General features: G+C 35.6%; 1 protein-coding gene across 1 annotated transcript in view; it reads left to right on the top strand.

Moving 5' to 3' along the window:
• LRP12 (LDL receptor related protein 12) overlaps positions 1 to 18281 on the top strand; it is a 51221-nt gene that overhangs the window by 18148 nt on the left and 14792 nt on the right. The window contains exons 2-3 of the mRNA XM_053987696.1: positions 10976 to 11032; positions 17855 to 17990. Of these exons, the coding sequence (XP_053843671.1) occupies positions 10976 to 11032; positions 17855 to 17990 (193 nt within the window). The remainder of the gene's footprint in view (positions 1 to 10975; positions 11033 to 17854; positions 17991 to 18281) is intronic.

Below are 18281 nucleotides of genomic sequence, written 5' to 3'. Positions count from 1 at the left end.
GAGTAATAGCAGGTTATATTTTCATTTTTTCAACCTTATAATAGGTTTTTGATAGTTGCAGTTATTATTTATGAATAATGATTTAATTTCTTCTGTTAGCATTTTTTTCAGGATGGTACAGGCCCAAATCATGAAAGGAAAAGAGGATAACCATCAGTATTATATTTTAAGAATATATGACCTGATGAAGTCCTGCTGTTACCATCTAACTTGTGACAGATGACAGATCTGTTTGTTTCTATATGGTTATGGGGTTTTGATTTTAATTTTTTAAAATACAGTATACCAGCTCTACATAGATTGTTGTGTGCTAACATTTGTTCCTGTACTTACACAGAATTAAGATGAGAAATAATTTAGCATGATGAAAAAACAAAACAATTTTTTTTACTGCAGCCGTAATTTAAAAAAACCAGTAGGTAAAAGTATGAAGCATGTGAAGAATGTGAATCAAATTAGCATTGCTCTTCCCTCTACTATGTAAGCACTGTGCAGCCCACACATCAAAATTTTCCCCTAGTCTGGCACTTCTCAAATGTGACGTAGTTAAATTCTGAAATGGGGTTTCAGAAAATGATAGTTACAGCTGTTCAACATGAACAAATGCACTAAGCAGTTCTTTCATAAAATAACAGAGTTTTAATAATATAAATAGCTTTTTAAAATATCTAGAAGCTTGGGTTTTTTTAGTTTTTTAAGTAATATAGCAGTGGACATTTCCAAATAGGAGGGCAAAGTGTTAGATTCAAATTAGTGATAGGGTCTAATCAGTTAAGAATAGATTTCTAAGCCTCATGATGGACATAGCTCATATAAGGACGGGTAGGCAGTATAGTCTCTCTTGCTTCCCCTGCTAGTTTGGATCTACTCCGTTTTCCTCTGATTTCTTCAATCTTTTTTGTTGAGATTTAGTTGTAATTTAGGTGACTGAATTCACTGTTTGAATTGTTTAATTTTTGTTTAATAATCTGTGTTTTTTCCGACTCTGTCTAATGTGAAGTGCTGCGTTAGGTTACCACCTGAGAACATGTACAACCTTCAGGCAGTGGTCAGTCAGGTAACCTTCTTTTGTACCTGGCAGGGCAGAAGTAGGGTAGGGTGTGACATGAATAGAACTACTTATGTACTTAAAATCAGGACTCTTGTTGAAGCTGAGCCAGTGTCTCTGCTAGATTTCCATTTTCCACTGCTTGCTGCCAAGTATATTAGAGCTGTCTATAAATAGTTTGTGGAATTTTTGACTGAGAATAAAAAAATAATGTCAGGTTCTTTTCTGTCCCTGCCTTTTCAAACAACTGAGAAGCTTTAACTGTTTTTTTTGGTTTTGGTTTTTTTTTTTTTTTTTTTTTTTTTGTTCTGAAACTTTCACACAAAAATCCTTAAGTCAAATTAGTTTAGCTGCTACTTTAAAATTATGTATTTTAATGGTAGCAGAGTCAAAATACAAAGAAGAGTGGAAAGTGACTGGGAAGCCACACTTAATGGTGCAAGAATGTGAATTGTTTGTGGACTGCAGCATCTTCCAGACATTTGCTTGACGTTTCCTGATGGTGTTGTGGGTTCTGTTTTAAGACTCCAGCATCATCTGGCTGGCAGCATCTATGTGAAATTTGAATTATGCTAACATCTCAGATTATAGGGAATTCTATGCAATTTCTTACGTGTGTTGCAATGGCATTCACAACTGGTGTAATATTAGTAAATAATGTATGCAGTGCCTAGTGAATCCAGAATGAGAACTTCTGTGGTTTACACTGAATGGCTGCAGAGGCTGAGCTTATTCCTGAAATTGAGGTGGAGCCTCCCTGGCAGCACTGGAGCTGTGGGGAGTAGAGGACATGCCTGGGGTATGCATTGGTACATCCCCTGGCAAGAGGGATTCGTGGAGCAAAACAAATTATGCTGAAGACATAAGTTTGTGCTATATGTTTCTAACGAGTTTTCTTGGACTAGGTCTAGTGTGGCCTAGAAAACTCAGTATCCATTACAAGTAGGAGCATGTCTTCTAAAAGAAATCCAGTTTGCTGGTTCCAAGGCCCCAGTGTAATGTGAGTGAAAGCACAGGAAGTGGAGCAGATCAGGCGATTCAGAAACATATCCCTTACCTGAAACAAAATACTAATGTAGACAAGTCCCAAGTTCACATCATAAAACTGTCAGGAATAAAGGATGTATTATGTTTTGGTAGAGAAGCTAATAGATTTGTAATTTGTAAATTCAGAGCATTCACTGATGAAACAAACTTAGATTTTTAGAGAATGGGTTGTAATAGTTAACTTTTGAAGAAAGAATGCAGACTTTTTTTAGGTGTGGAGTAATGACAATGCTAAGAAATGTAAAAGTAGTAGGACATTTGTCTTTGGAGATTTTTAATTCAGTGTTACAAGTTATAAAGTATCATCATAGAGTGGCCTGTGCTATTAAAGGACCATCTATTTCACCTGCTGTAGGCAGGGGACTTTCCACTAGACCAGGTTGCTGTAAGCCCCATCCAATATGACCCTGAACACTTCCAGGGATGAGGCATTTTTATGGGGAGAAAACTTCTCAGTTCCTCACCAGCCTCAAAGTAAAGAATTTCCTCTTGGTATCCAAACTAAGCCTGCTCTCTTTCAGTGTGTCATGCCCTCTCCAGCTCTCTCTTATAGGACCCACACTGAAATAACCACAGCTCTCAGCCTTTCCTCATAGGAGAGGTGCTTCAGCCCTCTGATCACCTTTGTCACCCTACTTATGGCAGTAAAGGTAGGTCTGATATTCATTCAAGTACTGATTAACTTTTGAACTTAGGCTTTTTAGAGCAAATGTGGATTTGGAACCTTCATGACTGTTTTATTCACCAAGAAATGAATCAAAACCTGTTTTTCAAAAGTGTCATGCAACATATACACAGTTCCTCTGAGAGAAGGAAAGGACAGTGTGGGAGAGTAATTAAAAGAAGACAGTGTTAGACAAGTTTTGAGTATACAGTGCATACTTTCAGCAGCACCATACCCCTTATTTTATACCCAGGAATAATTGTCTAAGCATAAAATGGTCGATACTTGTTGTTATAAAAGGTAAAAAAAAAAAAATCTAAAACCTACATAAAACTATTCAATTGCAGAATTGATTCTTTAGTTTTTGTCTTAGCTTACTAAATAAAGTTACATCACAGTCTAAAATGAAAATTATGTCATATAAAATAACAGTATTGAGTATTATAAGCAAATTCTGTGCTTTATCTGCTTTTACAGTGAAATTTTATGTGGTTATTTCTGGATTTTGTATTGTTAAATATTTAAAGAAGCCACCATTTCAGTATAGTTTCATCTGTTAGTAATTTTTATTCTTTATTAAAGAAATTACCTAAGCCACTGTAGTGTTTGCATATACAACACTTTCTCAATTCCTCTGAACATTGGTCTTCACTCTTTGAAATTTTAGATACATTAACTGTATCCTCTTTGTAGCAGATGTTCTTCTGTTACTGGAATTTGCAGTAAAGGTTGTCACTGTTGCTCTGCTTGTCTTCAGTAGAAAATTCTGACTGATGCCTATATGACAGTGTTTCTGTGTATTGCATGTGTAATTTTATATTAAAATAAATGGTTGTTTAATCCATCCCTCACATAAAGGATACTTTGCATCTTGCTGCACATTTGAAATCTGATTTACAAATGATCACCTGAAATTCTGATGACCCCAGTACTTAACCCTAAGGAAATAAGGAAAAAATTAAATAAACCTGACTAGTTAATGCCAAACTGTTGGTTTAAAAATAAATAATATAAAATTTGTCAATAACTCTTCTGGAGATTCTTCAGCTACACTGGAGATTACTGATCAGTTAATGCCTAAAAGTCAGTATCATCCCTTCTCATGATGCTTTTTAAATTGCCTTCTATTATGAGTTGCATATTGCCCTTTGTCAAGGAAGTAAGCAGCCACTGGGTGTAGGACAAAAACTAGTGGTCAAAGTGCAATATATTATGTAAAAAGTCAGCGAAGACAGGAAAATATGAGATTACTGTGGTTTGTGAAACTTATTCTGAGTAGTTGATCCAAATACATATTGGTACACAAACTAATTTTATTTCATGCATATATCTAATAGAAGGGATGTAGTGATCGCAAACTAAACTGTCAGAAGGCAGAAAATAGTAAAGTGGTGGTACCTGTAAAAGCTGGGACTGGTAGTATAGAAATTTGGGAATGATACTGCTGCTTTACTTTTTTACTGGATATGGAGATATTACAAATGGTTACCTGACTTCAGTGGACTGTGTGTTCTGAGCTGTGCCACACCTTACTTTGAAGCATTCCCAGTAGCAATAACCCCCTATTTCATGGACTGTTTGGGGGGGGGGGGAGGGGGTAAGTTTCAAACTATTCAAACTATTAGACTGCTCTTATTTTTTTTTCCTTCTGCTCTACTGTTTGTTTCACTTTCAGTTCCTTCATTCATGTAGTTTGAAGCGCATATGCAGCTCTTCCTGTCTTCTGAGGAAGAGAAAATTTGAATTTCTGTAGTTCGATTTAGCAGTGGTTGGAGACCACATGGTGCACAGATAGAAGAAAAACTACAGGATAAAACTTAATTTCTGAGAGTGTGGATTATAAATGAGGAAAAAACACATCTAGTCCTTTTTGCACACTCATGTCCATCTGAGATTGCAGAAAGTAATTTCTTTCATTTGGTACTTTCAGTACACTGAATACTGATCCTTTTGCATTGCAGGAGAGCTTGGCAGCAGTATGGCCATACACCTATGCATGTGTAGCTCTTGGCTGTGGTTACAGCTTTAAGCTCCTGCAGCTGATGCATTTTATTCTAAATGCACATTAGTTTAACAAATATAAGGAAAGCATTCAAGAGATGAGGTTGTAAATGATGAGTCAAAAGACTGAGAAAGCTCCTAACTGATTTTTTTTTGGCTCATTCACTGCAGGTGGCCCACAAGTAAGTAAGCCAATAAAGTATTTTGGGTTACATACTGAACTAATGCTTTTATCATAGAATGGTTTGTGTTGGAAGGAACCTTTATAGATCATCTAGTTTATCTGAAGAAGAGTAGTAGTACTTGTTTTTCTGTTGGTCTCCCACATGCCCTGCTCTGGGCTGTAACATCATAAGCATGGATTAACCGTAGGCGTGGTAGGCAGGCAGTGGCCTTTGCCACTTTTCTCTCACAGGCTTGGCAGAGGAGCCTGGCTGTGGTTCAGCAGGACACACGCATCTTCAGTGGAAGCTTGTTTCTGCTCAGCTGTACTTAGGTGCTTGCAGGAAGTGGGCCACTGGCTGGGACTGTCACAAAATGTTCTATCAAAAAGGGTCATTCCAAGAAGCCTGATATTGCAGAGGCATCATGGATTTTCCAGCGCCAGTATCTGTAGATGAAGAAGGTTATTTTTATTTTTTGTACTCCATAGTCAAAGTACCATTGCTAAGTGGCTTTTTAGTGAGGTGATATGGAAGGCAGCACCAATATGTTCTTGAAAGCATATAGTACCCTTATTTTGGTCAATTAGAAGCAAAACTTAGTGAAGAATAATGCAAGGTAACTTCAGGACAAGAGGCAGCTTTGTAAGGTAAAGGGTGGGAAGGAATTTTGGGAGTAGGTTGAAGAAAGGATGTTTGGTCATGAAGTACATTGTCTAAAGTAAAGCAAGCTGAACGTCTATCACGATGAAGGGTGTTTAGAAACACATAATATACAGGAACTGTTGTTGATCTCTTGCCCTTGATAATTGTGGTTCAAGAAAAACACCCTGTCCAGTCTGCTTATGTAGCATTCATTATGCACCACAGTACCTTTTAACTCAAGGTAGTTTAGAAAACGCTCTCTCTTCATAGCTGTTCAGTTACAGCACTTCTTCAATTTATACAGTTCTGTTTAGAGGGGGTTGTAATTTGGCTGTTGAGGATAGTGGCACAGGCTTAATCTTGATACAGAAGAATTTAGCTTTAATGGAGATAGGTGTATGTGATTTTTCTTTGTGGACAGTAACTACTTAGTGTAACAGCAGAAATAAAGGTGACTTAAATAGCCTTTGCTACTATGATTTTTTTCTTCTTCTCATTTTTTTCATTTCAACAATCAAATTTTCTGTAAAACACAATCTGGATTCAGTTCAGTCTCGAGATACATGATGTTATTTCAAACTGAAGTTATAGAGTTTGATTTTACAATCACAGTGGACAAAGTTGCATGTACCAGATCTTTGTGTGTGCTTTTGCATTATTTATCATTTCAGTGTATTATATTAATGTTACTAATTTTAGTCAATTTGAAATCAAAACTGCTTCATTTAAGAGTCGTTATTTGCTGTCTCAAATATATCAGCATTTAGGTAAACTTGTTCATTGTCCAAAGCCTTTAAGTTCATTTATATATATGTATGTATTTATATATCTGGAAGGAGACAACAAGAGAAGGTTGTCTTGTTTAAGCTGAATATTTTGGCTAAGGAACACTTAATTATAGGAGGGTGGAGGTAAGTGGGAGTCTGTTTGGCTATGCTTTTTGTAAATGCATAAATTTGGGTACGAATCAAAGGAGTAGCTCATATCAGGACTGTAGGCTTAGTTCTATGCTCTGAAGTTATATGCACATAATCCTTTGAGTCTGATACTCATCCCATTTTGAGAGTTGTGCATAGCATAGGCTATGGGGAAAGATGGATGTAGGGGTGTATCATAAAATGAAGGCTGCTGCATTGTGGTTAGCCTCCAGAGTGAGGCTCAGCATCACTGCTACTATCTGGGTTTCAAATATATAGAACTTAGTAGGTGATTTTTCCAAGCATGTAATGTTTTTCAAGTGTGAAAGCATTCTTCTCCTTTGCTCATTAGTTGAAGTGTTTGCTGCTGCCACATTTTGTTGCCAGCCCACTCCCCTGGCCTGTATTTAATCTTCTACCTATGATGAAATGCAGAAGCAGTTAGTGAGTCAAATACCTTCCAAGGCCATGGGTGTTATCTTCTGCATAGTTCTCTTCACCTCTCCAGATTATGTATAGGAGTCTCGGACCAGGATATTGGGAACTGATGTTTTGACAGTATCAGGATTTTTTGGGTGGGGTATGTTTGCCATAGTTTCATATGGATTTGTAGGGGACAAATTCCCCAACTGCTGGAAAACCTGAAGGCAGACCTAGTGTAATCTTGATTGCTTCTGTGGTCAGTCAACTGTGAGACATGAATCAAAAGGAGTTAATTCAAGTGTCTGTGGAACTACTTGTCTGTCTCTGCCTGCTCCTTAGATGAGGTGGCGTTGCAGCCCAGAGGATTTGAGTGGAACAGAAAAAAGTGGTGGAGGTCAAAAGGTCCGGCTTTGTGCTGTGAAAGCAAAATAAAATTTTATGGACACATCTGTAAGAATGGGTGAACAACTTTGAACATCACCATTCTTCCTTGGAAAATTTGGGAGATTTTTAATTTGTTGAAGACAGAGAGGCACCTCAAATGTTGGAGGTTATTCCATACTGTAAAACATTCTATCAAGAGTCCAACTCATTTAGTGACCAGTTGGGTGAGTTTTTTTATATTGCAGTCAAGCAGTCTTTAGAGATATTACCATGAATGGTGGCAACAAACTTGTGCACCTCAGTAGAAAGCCATTAAAAGCACTTTCTGTGCTTTTGCTTAACCTGTAGGTTACCAGTAGTTTAAATTTTTTTATTCTATTTATGAATTTATTTTGTTTTGTTTAGAAAAAGCATATTAAGTGCTTGATTTTATCTTGATCCTTGTCCATTTGAATTTTTTGACTTATGTGCAGTTGCTGACCATATCTTAAGCTGCAGGGCTAAAGCTGACTGTATATAAAATACAGTAAAGCTGTAGTACAAAACTGTAAAGCTGTTTTGTATTTGTACTAAGTGTTTATAAAAGGATGTGAAGAAGATGGGTATAGTCCTGGTTACACAAATGATGGAAGGTGTTGGTTTTAAAAAAAACCAATCCTGGTTTCTCACAGGCAGCGCAGAAGGCAGGATCTTCTTGATGTGTAGCTTCCAGTGCTGTGCTGTCAAACTCCTATAATTGATATGGACAAACCTAGCACTGAATTTTGTTAGATGACACCTGTTTCAGTTTAAAACTTCAGGTTGAAATGGGAATAAATAACAAATATTTCTTTAGGACATAAAGAAATATAAAAACTTACTGGTGACCTAAGAAATTTTATTTTACATTTTTATATTCTGCTGTGTTAAATAGACTAGCAGGAATTTCAAAGATAATTATGTTCCCATATCTTAAGGGAAGTTACTGATCTGTTACCTGATATATTGGTCTACTAGTAGGCTAACTTTAAAAGGAACCATGTGATTATTTGTTGAGATCATATAAGGATCATTGCCTAAGAAATTCATTAAGATGTCAGCAGTTAGTAACACTTAAATGGCACCTGAACACACTGTTTCAATGACAGTTTTCAATAAAAGGGGAAGTAATAATCTGAGAGATTTCTCCTCTTCAAAGTAACGAAAGTTTAGTGGAAGTTTATTATTTAAAAAGACCTTATTTTGATACTGTAGTACTTGGATCTGAATTTAGGCTTCATCATTGCACACTAGGGCCACTTCTGACTAATCACTGAAGTTAGTTTGACAATAAATCTGACATCACTTTATCTCGAGAGATTAATTGTTAGATTTTAAAGTATATTTAGATATTCAAGTGTTCCCTCTTTAGGTATTGGCTTAAATTTTCTTAACCCATTAATTCTGAGTCAACACATACGGGATTTGGATGCAAGTTCCCATTTTAGTATGCTTCTCATTATTACTGCTTTACAGATTTTGCCAGTCTTTGATATATATATATATACTTTGCTTTGTTTTCCATCACTTCAATGCTATGTCAGTCTTTTCATGTTTTATTGTATTTTTATCAGAGCTGATTTCATTAGTATTCTGGGGTTTTTGTTTTACTCATCTTTATGTACAGGCAGCTTGTCAGGAGTTCAAATTCTTGGAGCATCAATGGAGTGTTCAGATACTGACTGTCTTCAATGTAATTACTTCTGGGTTTTTCATATGTCTAGATGTTTGAGAGTTTCTTCTTTTTTGTCATGATGTTCGTTTTCAGTGTTCAATAAATACAGATATAGCTATATGTGCTAATGCCCCTTTTTACAAGTAAAAAGGTGAATAATCCCTGGTGTACTTGAAAGATTAAATGTCAGAAAGTTATTTTTAGGTTAGACAAGAGGTCCTGAAATGTGTTCATGTTTTCTTTATGCTGATGGAAATAATTGAAAACAAAACAATCAGAAATATGCTTCTGTGGAATTAGTTCCAAGTAAAATAATTTTCCAGCAAAGATGTTTATTTTGTAAATTGAGAGCTAAGTGTTACTGTACACACAGAATTAGAGTGGCAACATCCCTTGGCATGTCAGTGATATGCGAAGTGGAGAAATTATTTGGAGAACAGTTTTTTAAAACTTAAATATATATTTTACTTTGAAAATAGTTTAATTGAAAAATAGCTGCTCAGTAACATAGTATTTGAAATAGTTTTTGTTTTAAAAATACTTCAGTGTTTTGAACATTGAGGAGAATTGTTGCAGTGTGGAATTTTTTAACAACTGAGACAAAGCAACTTGATATGTAAATATATGCAGTGAAATTAGTACTTTGAAAATGGGGTGGGAAACATGCCACTTTGAAGAGCCAAGAAATTTAGTTTTAAAAAATAAATTAATTAAACTTGCTATTTTTCCACAAATTCTGATCATCACGTTTCTAACTGTATTGTGTCTCTAAGAAGCTAAAAATTACAGCTTTCTGTATTTGGTGTCAACCCTGGGAGCAATTTTTTAAACATCTTGCATGTAATCACTGTACCAGAGGAGCACTGAGGTGCTGGCTTAGGTATACTATGTTCTTGGTCAACTTGTACCAGTCTTTAAATTGGTATAAAAGGAATTTGTGGTTTTGTCATATATTTAAGGTTCTTGTTACCCAGACATAGTACACTGACATTGCAGTGCTGGTAGAATAACTGATAGCACATGCAGGAGAATCTGTGTGACATGGCAAATCTTAAATACTACAGAACTTTGAAGGATTAAGAGTTGTGGATTTTTTTGCTTAGTGAAGTATTTTACATTTTAGATTCACTGCCTGTGTTCAAAAGAGCTTATATATCAAAACAGCTCTTTCCTCCTAAAATTTCTGAAAGAGTTTACTAAAAATTTGTTGTAAAGGTTAAAACAAAAGATGATGAATAAAGAAGGGGAGAAATGCAGACAAGTACAATTTTATGTGTCACATCATGTACCAGGACTGCCACCTGGCAGCAAAAAAAGATGTGTTGTCTTTAGCAGACTTCTTTTACTTTGGAGAGTACAAAGTAGTATGGTGTTTGGAGGGATAACTTTTTCTGGTCTCTTACTCGTGATGGGTCTTGTTCATATTGGCAAGTCTACTTTGTTTTAATGAACATTGTGGGGTGAGTTACTCTCGAAGGTAGCTGGTTCCCTGCTGCATCTGAGCTGTCTTTCTGGATAAAGGGTATGGGCTGCAATTTTTCTGACATAGATGGGTATAGTCCCTTGGATGTCTTTTTATTTGCATAGCATTTACTTACAAATCTTGTTCCATAAGGAGATGGGGAAGATGCATTGAAACAGACCTTTCTTGAAAATAAAATAGCACTTGATGCAAAAGACAAAGTCTACCATCTAACATGCATAAAGTTTCTCAAAACGGACAGTATAAGTCTCTGCTTGTTCCTTAACTTTCTAGTATGTCTAATTGTTCCTAGTAAACTAACAGTGCTTGGGTGGGGGTATTTTTATTGTATGGTAACTTTCTCTCTAGTTTTTCTCTTTAATTTATGATAAAACTTATGTAGGACCTTTCATGTTTAATATTAATTAAAATAACTTCAGGTTTGTTCATTCTGTTATGTAAAAAGGTATCTGAAGAATTTTTACAAATTTTATCTTGGAAATTAGCTTATTCATTATGTTTAATTTTAGGAAATGGTGCTCTTGCAGAACATTCTGAAAATGTGCATATTTCAGGAGTGTCAACGGGTAAGTCATTTTTTGTAATGTTTAAATTTCATGCATGACTTAAATAGTAAATATTGAAAGCCACCTGGTATCTTATGAAGAGATATTTGGCTATAAAAATTATTACTGCCTTTTGCAGCATGTAATAAGGAATGAAGCAACTGGAACATGGAAAAATTCTCATAAGATAAAACTGATACCTGCATGCTCATGAACAGATTATGCCTTTCTAAGTGGACTGCTTAATTATTTTTCCATACAAACATTGAACTAAGAGGAAAGTTGGTTTAAGTTGAATTGATATTTTCTTTCCACAGTAAAGTTTTTGTGAAATGAAATTTACTGAAATGTAATTTTGGACACTGCTACTATCAAATAACGTAAATCCAAGAATTATGCATTTCACCTGATTAGATTTAACTGAAACAACTGTACACTTGACTGCACTGTTTTCTTAATACAACAAAAAAAATTTAGAACTCATGAAACTGAGAAACTGATGAGATGCTGGGAGAACATGGGGTATCAAAGCAGCACACACTCCTCAAAGGTTTCTGTGTTCCCTTCCAATAAGTCAGTTTTAGGCCTCCTCTGGGCAGCAGCCGCAGTCGGGTCTGTTGCGTGTTATTGGTGGGACTGTGAGGCCGTTGAGACATTGGTGTGCAGTCTTTGTTCTTCAGATGCTGTGCAGTGTCAGCAGCTGCTGGAGGTGGTTTATTATACAGATACCCAGAATATGTGCAAACAGGGAGATAAAGGCTCCTCAGCAGGTAGCAGAATACAAGCCTGGTTCTTTCCCTGGGAAAACTGCCTCTAATCCCTAGAATTCAAACTGATTTTCATACCCCCTTCTCCTAAAATAAGAGTCAAAATGCAAAGTTGTCCTTTTTGAGAACAGCTCGTTCATCTCACTGTAGTTATCCTTGCAGTATTGCTTTAAACATTAAGTTGCTACTTATACTTGTATAGTTGAGTTTTTGGATAAATTTGTGGTCAGTGGGTGGTCTCTTACACCTACTGCTTTCTATTTCCTTTTTATTGCTCGCCACTCAAAGACTGAAGTCTGTTTATAGATCTTTGTTACCCATTCTTGTGCTGCATCATGAAGAATGCTGTTGCTTTTTCATAGTACTGGTGCAACAAGTATCATATGTATTACATTTATGGCACACTGTAAATAATAAATACCTACATCACTACTTGCCCCTCTTGGAACAGTTATTGCTGGAATTGGAATGGATGAGAGACGCTAAGTCAACCTGAAATCTCACTGCAGCTTTCAGATTATGTTTTAACAGCCCCTCACACCTTTGTTGACTGCAATCATTGTGTCACAGGTCACAATACAGGCAGAAAAGCATCTGCTGGGCAAGAGGTGAATGGAATTTTTGACTCTACTTCCAGTACTTTGGTCAGCATGCTTGAATAGGCAGTGCCAAGAAGAGCAGAACACAGCGTACTTTGTATGCAAGATAACAACAGCTGGTAGATAGAACTTTAACTACTGAGAAGAAAGATCCATTTAGAAATAAATAATAACAAAAACAACAACAACAACAACAAAGATACCTCTGATTTTCTTGTGTTTTTAAATAGCTTTCCAGATGGGAAAAAATTAATTAAATACTGTACTCCTAAGTTTCTTTCTTAATACAAAGTGCAAGTTCTTCACTGGGCAATTTCAGTGTAAGGGGCAGAGGTGATCTGTTAAGGACAACATGAAGAAAACATACAGACTGACCCAGCAGCATTTTCCTCACTGCTCTTTGTATGTACATCTTAACATTTAAGTGTGTAGCCCTAGTGCAAAAGATGGTGATGAATGAAATTATTTTTTTAGTTCTTTTTAAATAAATTTGGTCTCCCAAAATATTTTCTAACTTGCAGGTTATATGTTTCATTAAGCATACCTGGGCAACTTTATATTTAGCAGAACAGTTTTAAGTAGAGTTTCTGTAAAATAGAACAAAAGACATCTGGCCTTTAATCTTTCTAAATCCAAATTTCATTCGGTGCTGAAACCAAGCAAGCGATTGTCTTGGACAGTTGTACAGAGACAGGTTTTAAAATGAAATTTTTGTCTTGATGGTAGATTTCCTGTCTTGCTGCTGCTGTAAGACTACATGACCTACCTTACTAAATTATGTTTTAATAGCACAGACCTCTGTGGCCTTTGGTATTTATGCTTCTGCTGTATACTATATTGCCAAGTTACAGGTACCCCTCTAATATAGGAGGATGCTTTTTCTGCCAGCAGCAATTAGTGGAATGTTGTCTATTTGCATATAAGCTATCACTACAGAAGAAGTGTTTATGCCTTAAAAATCTGAAGAGTTCAGAAATATTTTCAGGTCTGTCTTTGAGGTGTGTTGAGCCATAATTGTCACAATTGCAAAACCAATTCCCCATCTCCCCAACCCCTCACTGTACATTTTAAAGAACTGCAGCACTGTTATATATGTATAATGATTTCTTTTTACTGCATATGTCTCTGTATTGCAGAGCAAAGGGCATTCTAAATTAAAGCCTTTTGGCTTGACCTGGAGGCAAAGATTCCCATGCCTTCTTCCCCTGTAGTTCCCCACATAAGACTTTCAGTGGCTCCTGAGACTTACAATGCAATAATTATCCTCCCTGTTCATGGTTTAGACTTTATCACGTTGTTCTCTTTTTATTCTAAGCTGTTTTAAACACCTTCAGATCATTTATCCAGCTGCATTCATGTCCTTACCATGTCCAATATAATGCACACCTTATCATCCTGTGGTTCACATTGAAAGCTAATTCTTTTATCTTTTCAACTAATCTCCTGGCATTACTGTGAAGATAAATCCCTAATCTCCCTCTCCCTGCTTTTCTGAAGTGACTTTTTCCCTTGACATGTTGTTCACTCTTACTACAGGTACTTTACTTCTCTAGATCTTGCTACAGAAATTTTGCATAGGTTTCTTAATTATTTTCTTATTATAACTAGCTAGTTGAATTTAATAATTTAATTTAATTAATAAACTTTTAATTAACTCTCTTCTGTTTACTAGTCAACATCCTGTAGTTTACAATAATGTTTTGTAATGTGGGATGGTAAGCAAATTTCAGGAAGAAGGAAATAAGAAAAACTGTTGTGTCTGTTTTTAAGAAGTCTACAGGAAAGTCCATATACACCAGAAAATTATGTGCAAGCTCTTTTGACCATTATTTTACACTGTAATATGTGAAATATCCTCAGTCCTAATTGCAGTATTGCAATTTACTGAAAAGTTATATCAGAGTAACAAACAGAATTGCAAATAGATTCTTAATGGAATAAAAGTTATCAAAGGAAAGAGTTTGAAACAGGTAGGAGAAGGATGAGCAGAATTGTGCCAAAGAATACAAGGACATTGAAGGGAATGTAAGCAGACACAACATTCACATAGAAATGGTTGTGCAAGAGGAATTTGTTCCCCCCCTCCAAATATAATATTGCAGCCACCAGCATGATATTTGAAAACATCTTGGATATGCATCACTGGGTGTCTTTGCTTCTCTACAAAGCAGCCTTCTCAATTTCTTTCGTGCTTCTGCCTTGATTGCAGACTCATTTCCTTTTATCCTGACTCGTCTAATTTTCATTCTTCTGTTCTCCTATGTATTTTTAATATTTTAAATAAATTATTCTAAACCTAATCAGTTTTCCTGTAATTTTAGGTTGTCATAGACAAAATTGACCTGTATGACAAATGCTTGTAGGGCTGATAGCAATTGAGATTAAAAGTCCAAATTTTCCTCAACTTAAAGTACGGATGTTTGCCTCTATTGATGCATTTCTGTTTTACGTGCTGCCAGTTGGATTTTTTTTATTCCATATCCTTCGTGGTGTTGCTTGCATGTTTACAAATACATGAATAAAATGTATGTTACATGGTAGCTTGTTATGGTGTAGGAGAAACACCCTTGTTAGGCAGAGGGCCAGGAACTGATTTTAAAGGCTTGCTATTGTCTTCATAAAGTATATGCCCTTTAAAGCTGTTCTATTTCAAAAGTTTATCCTTGATTTTAAAAATATCTCTGAGAAATTACTCTCTCTCAAAAAGACTGCACTTCTGAAGTGTAGCTTCTGCGCAGTTATATTGACCTTTATACACTTCTTAAGGAAACCGATTTCTGTTGTATCCTGAGTAAAAAGTAAGAGATTTTTAGTGCATGAATATATCAATATATATCAATATATGGCTAGCTTGTCTAGCCAACTTGAAGTTAAGAAAGCTGTAATTCGCTTTTCAAGTCCATTCCCCTTTTTTTTGAACCCCCTCTTTGTCACCTGAATACTTTCTTCAGTGTTTTCTCCTCTACAGCACTTGTACAGTTTTGTTCACCCTGTGTTATTGTGCCTGTGGTCATTCTTGCTTCCCCATAGTCTGGTTCTCTCTCCCCGTGTTGGATGCTGTTGCAAATGATTGTCTTTTGCTGTCAGCTCTGTAGTGTGAGCTTTACTAGAAACAGAGAAAAAAACATCTTAATAAAAGAATGTAGAAATTACACAGGTAAGGTTGGTTCTGCAAAGATAAAAAATCCTCAGTTGGAGTAAAACTGGAAGCTTTCATGTGCTCTGAAAGCACTACCTTGGTTATACATGATTTTCATGTGGAATTTCTTCCATTCATACTTGTGTATAAATACAGTACTGTTTGTACCACTGTAGGGTTTAGCATGTTACTGTGTTTGGAGGTGAACTCTGTAAAACTGAATGAACCCATGTTGAATGGATTTTTTTAAAATGTATTTTAGTGCAAAGTTTCCTTTGTCAGGTAAACTTAATAGCTTCTTTAGAGGTTCTGACAAATTTTTTTCTGTCAGTTTGGAAATATTTGATAGCAGGTATATGTTGTAGTGTAAATTTCACCTCTAGGCAACTTTTTTGAAGTTGGAGACTATTTCAGTAGTAACCAAGTAGTATGTGGAATTGTTGCCAGATTTGCAAGCTTGGTACAAAATGTCTTATACATTCTTCTACTTTTTTGCATGTTTTTGTTCTGTATGTTTTTTTGGTTTTGTTAAAATTGCTATTTTACTTTAGCAACTGAATAACCAGCTTTTCTTTCAAGTCCTTCCATTTATTGCCTGAACAAATGTTAAGTATCAAAAGATCACTTACACAGGAGCTGTGTTCCAAATTATCGTGGTGTTAGAGCACCACCTATAGGGTTTGCTCAAAAATTAAATGAAAGTGAATGATTGCATATTCAAATGGAATCATATCTTTATGTATTTTGTGACTTTCATCCCGAGATATTAGGGCAGCTCCTGTGTCCTGCAGTTACGGTATGCTAATACTTAACTGTGAAGCGTGAATAAACCTCTAAAAAGGAACATGGGAGAAACTGTTTAAAGCATTATTCTCTTACTGATACACAGGAAAATAGAAAATTTCCTGGGTTTTATTTTTGCGGTGGTATTGAAGTTAATAAAGAAAATTCAGACATATGTCAGTATTTTTGTCTTTTAGTCCTTCTAAAATATACTTTAAAGTAGAACTGTTATGCCATATAGAAATACTTTAAAAAATAATAATTTAAGATTATAACTTTTTATAATAAAATTTCTGGTCCCTATATTACAAAAACAGAAAAAAGTAACCTGTCCACAAATTACATTATTATAATATAATGTAATTATAACTTTTTCACTGTTATAAATGCAGTTCATTCTTCATCATATTTGTTTATTCATCAGTTCTGATTGGCAATTTTAATCAAATAGGAATCCTAAAAGGTTTTGATGATCAGACAATAATGGAAGTGCTTCCTTATTTGTAATAGTTCTTGTGTTCAGACTACCATGTGTAACTTACTGGGTTACCAGTAACTTTGACAGCCTGGCAGATTTTGGACTATCAGTGCTAAAATTGAAAAATAAAAACACAGAGGGCAGTTATTTTTATTGTGTTTTCTTACCACTGAGACTTCCTCATAATTTGAAGCTCTGCAGTGAGAGTATTCTAGCCTTTCTGTTTATGTGAAGGTTGTGTATATGCTATATGACAGGTTTTGGATATGAGGCTGCTAAGAGGGGGGGAAAACAGGAAAAAAAATCCACAAAGTGTAAGTACATTCCTTGAAATAAAATCACAAGAATGGAGAACACTCGAGCTGTGGAAAGAACAGCAGCTGAGTTAAGGCTAATGCAGAAAGCTGCACCTATAATAAAGTAAGAGTACAAATGACTGAGTTACTTCAATTGCATATAATTAGACCTGTAAATATAAGCTTTCTAGTCCATTACCAGAAATGTAGTTATGCAGGTTTCGCTGCTGCAGAAAGTGCTCTTTTCCTTTCAAGCATTTGAAATCATGTATGGAGATCATTTCCGTGCCAAGAACTGGAAGGGGGAAGGTATTTAAATGATGGTCAAACAGTAGGTCTACCTAAGACAAGAAGTTTCAGTTGCTTGATTATTTAGCTTTAATTTGTTTTTCACCATCTAATGCACTTGTCAGTATAAGGTGTTAGTGCATGGTTAAATTGAACTGAATCTTTGTAAAGACTAAAAATAAATTTTAAAATAAAAAAAATCTTTAACTTAATAAAGTTGTCAAAATCCACATAGATAATATTTTTTAATCTGTAATAGTAATTGACATAAGTGAAAACTGCTGCATTGGCAGTGTTGGAAAACATCTTTTGGCTGACGTGTTCCATTACCAACTCCTTTAGAAGTTGTGGGTTTTCCAATTGGTATGTCATCTAACTCACTCTCATGTTCTGCCTGATTAGGCGCTGATTAGTTGAGTGGGGTTTTTTGTCCTACTGACTTTTTAAAAAATTGAATTAATGAAGTTGCTTTCAATATATATGTCTTTTTTAGCTTGTGGAGATATTCCAGAACAAATTCGATCACCAAGCGGGACAATCACAAGTCCAGGGTGGCCCTCTGAGTATCCTGCCCGAATTAACTGTAGCTGGTACATCCATGCCAACCCAGGGGAGATCATTACTATAAGGTAACAGTGCTCCTGTAATATCCATGTGGAAGAAGTACTAACCAGGTATTTTTAACTGCCAGTTGTACACATACCAGTTTTCTCTTCCTTCCTGTAAGTGAAGGATTTCAGTTCTGTCTGGTTTTTTTGCCTTTTCTTTTTTCTGATTTGCTTGCACACAGCCATGTAGTATTTGTTTTTAACTGGAGAATCGGTGACTAGAAAAAAATTCATTGTGCTCATTTATTTGAAATTTTTCAATGTGTCTGAAACATAGGAATTTTTCATTAAAAAGTATATAACTAGCTGTGA

Source organism: Vidua macroura, chromosome 1 (genome assembly GCF_024509145.1).
Source record: "Vidua macroura isolate BioBank_ID:100142 chromosome 1, ASM2450914v1, whole genome shotgun sequence".
Classification (NCBI taxonomy): Eukaryota; Metazoa; Chordata; class Aves; order Passeriformes; family Viduidae; genus Vidua; species Vidua macroura.
The sequence above is the reverse complement of the archived record's forward strand: the minus strand, read 5'-3'. Positions and strand labels throughout refer to the sequence as shown.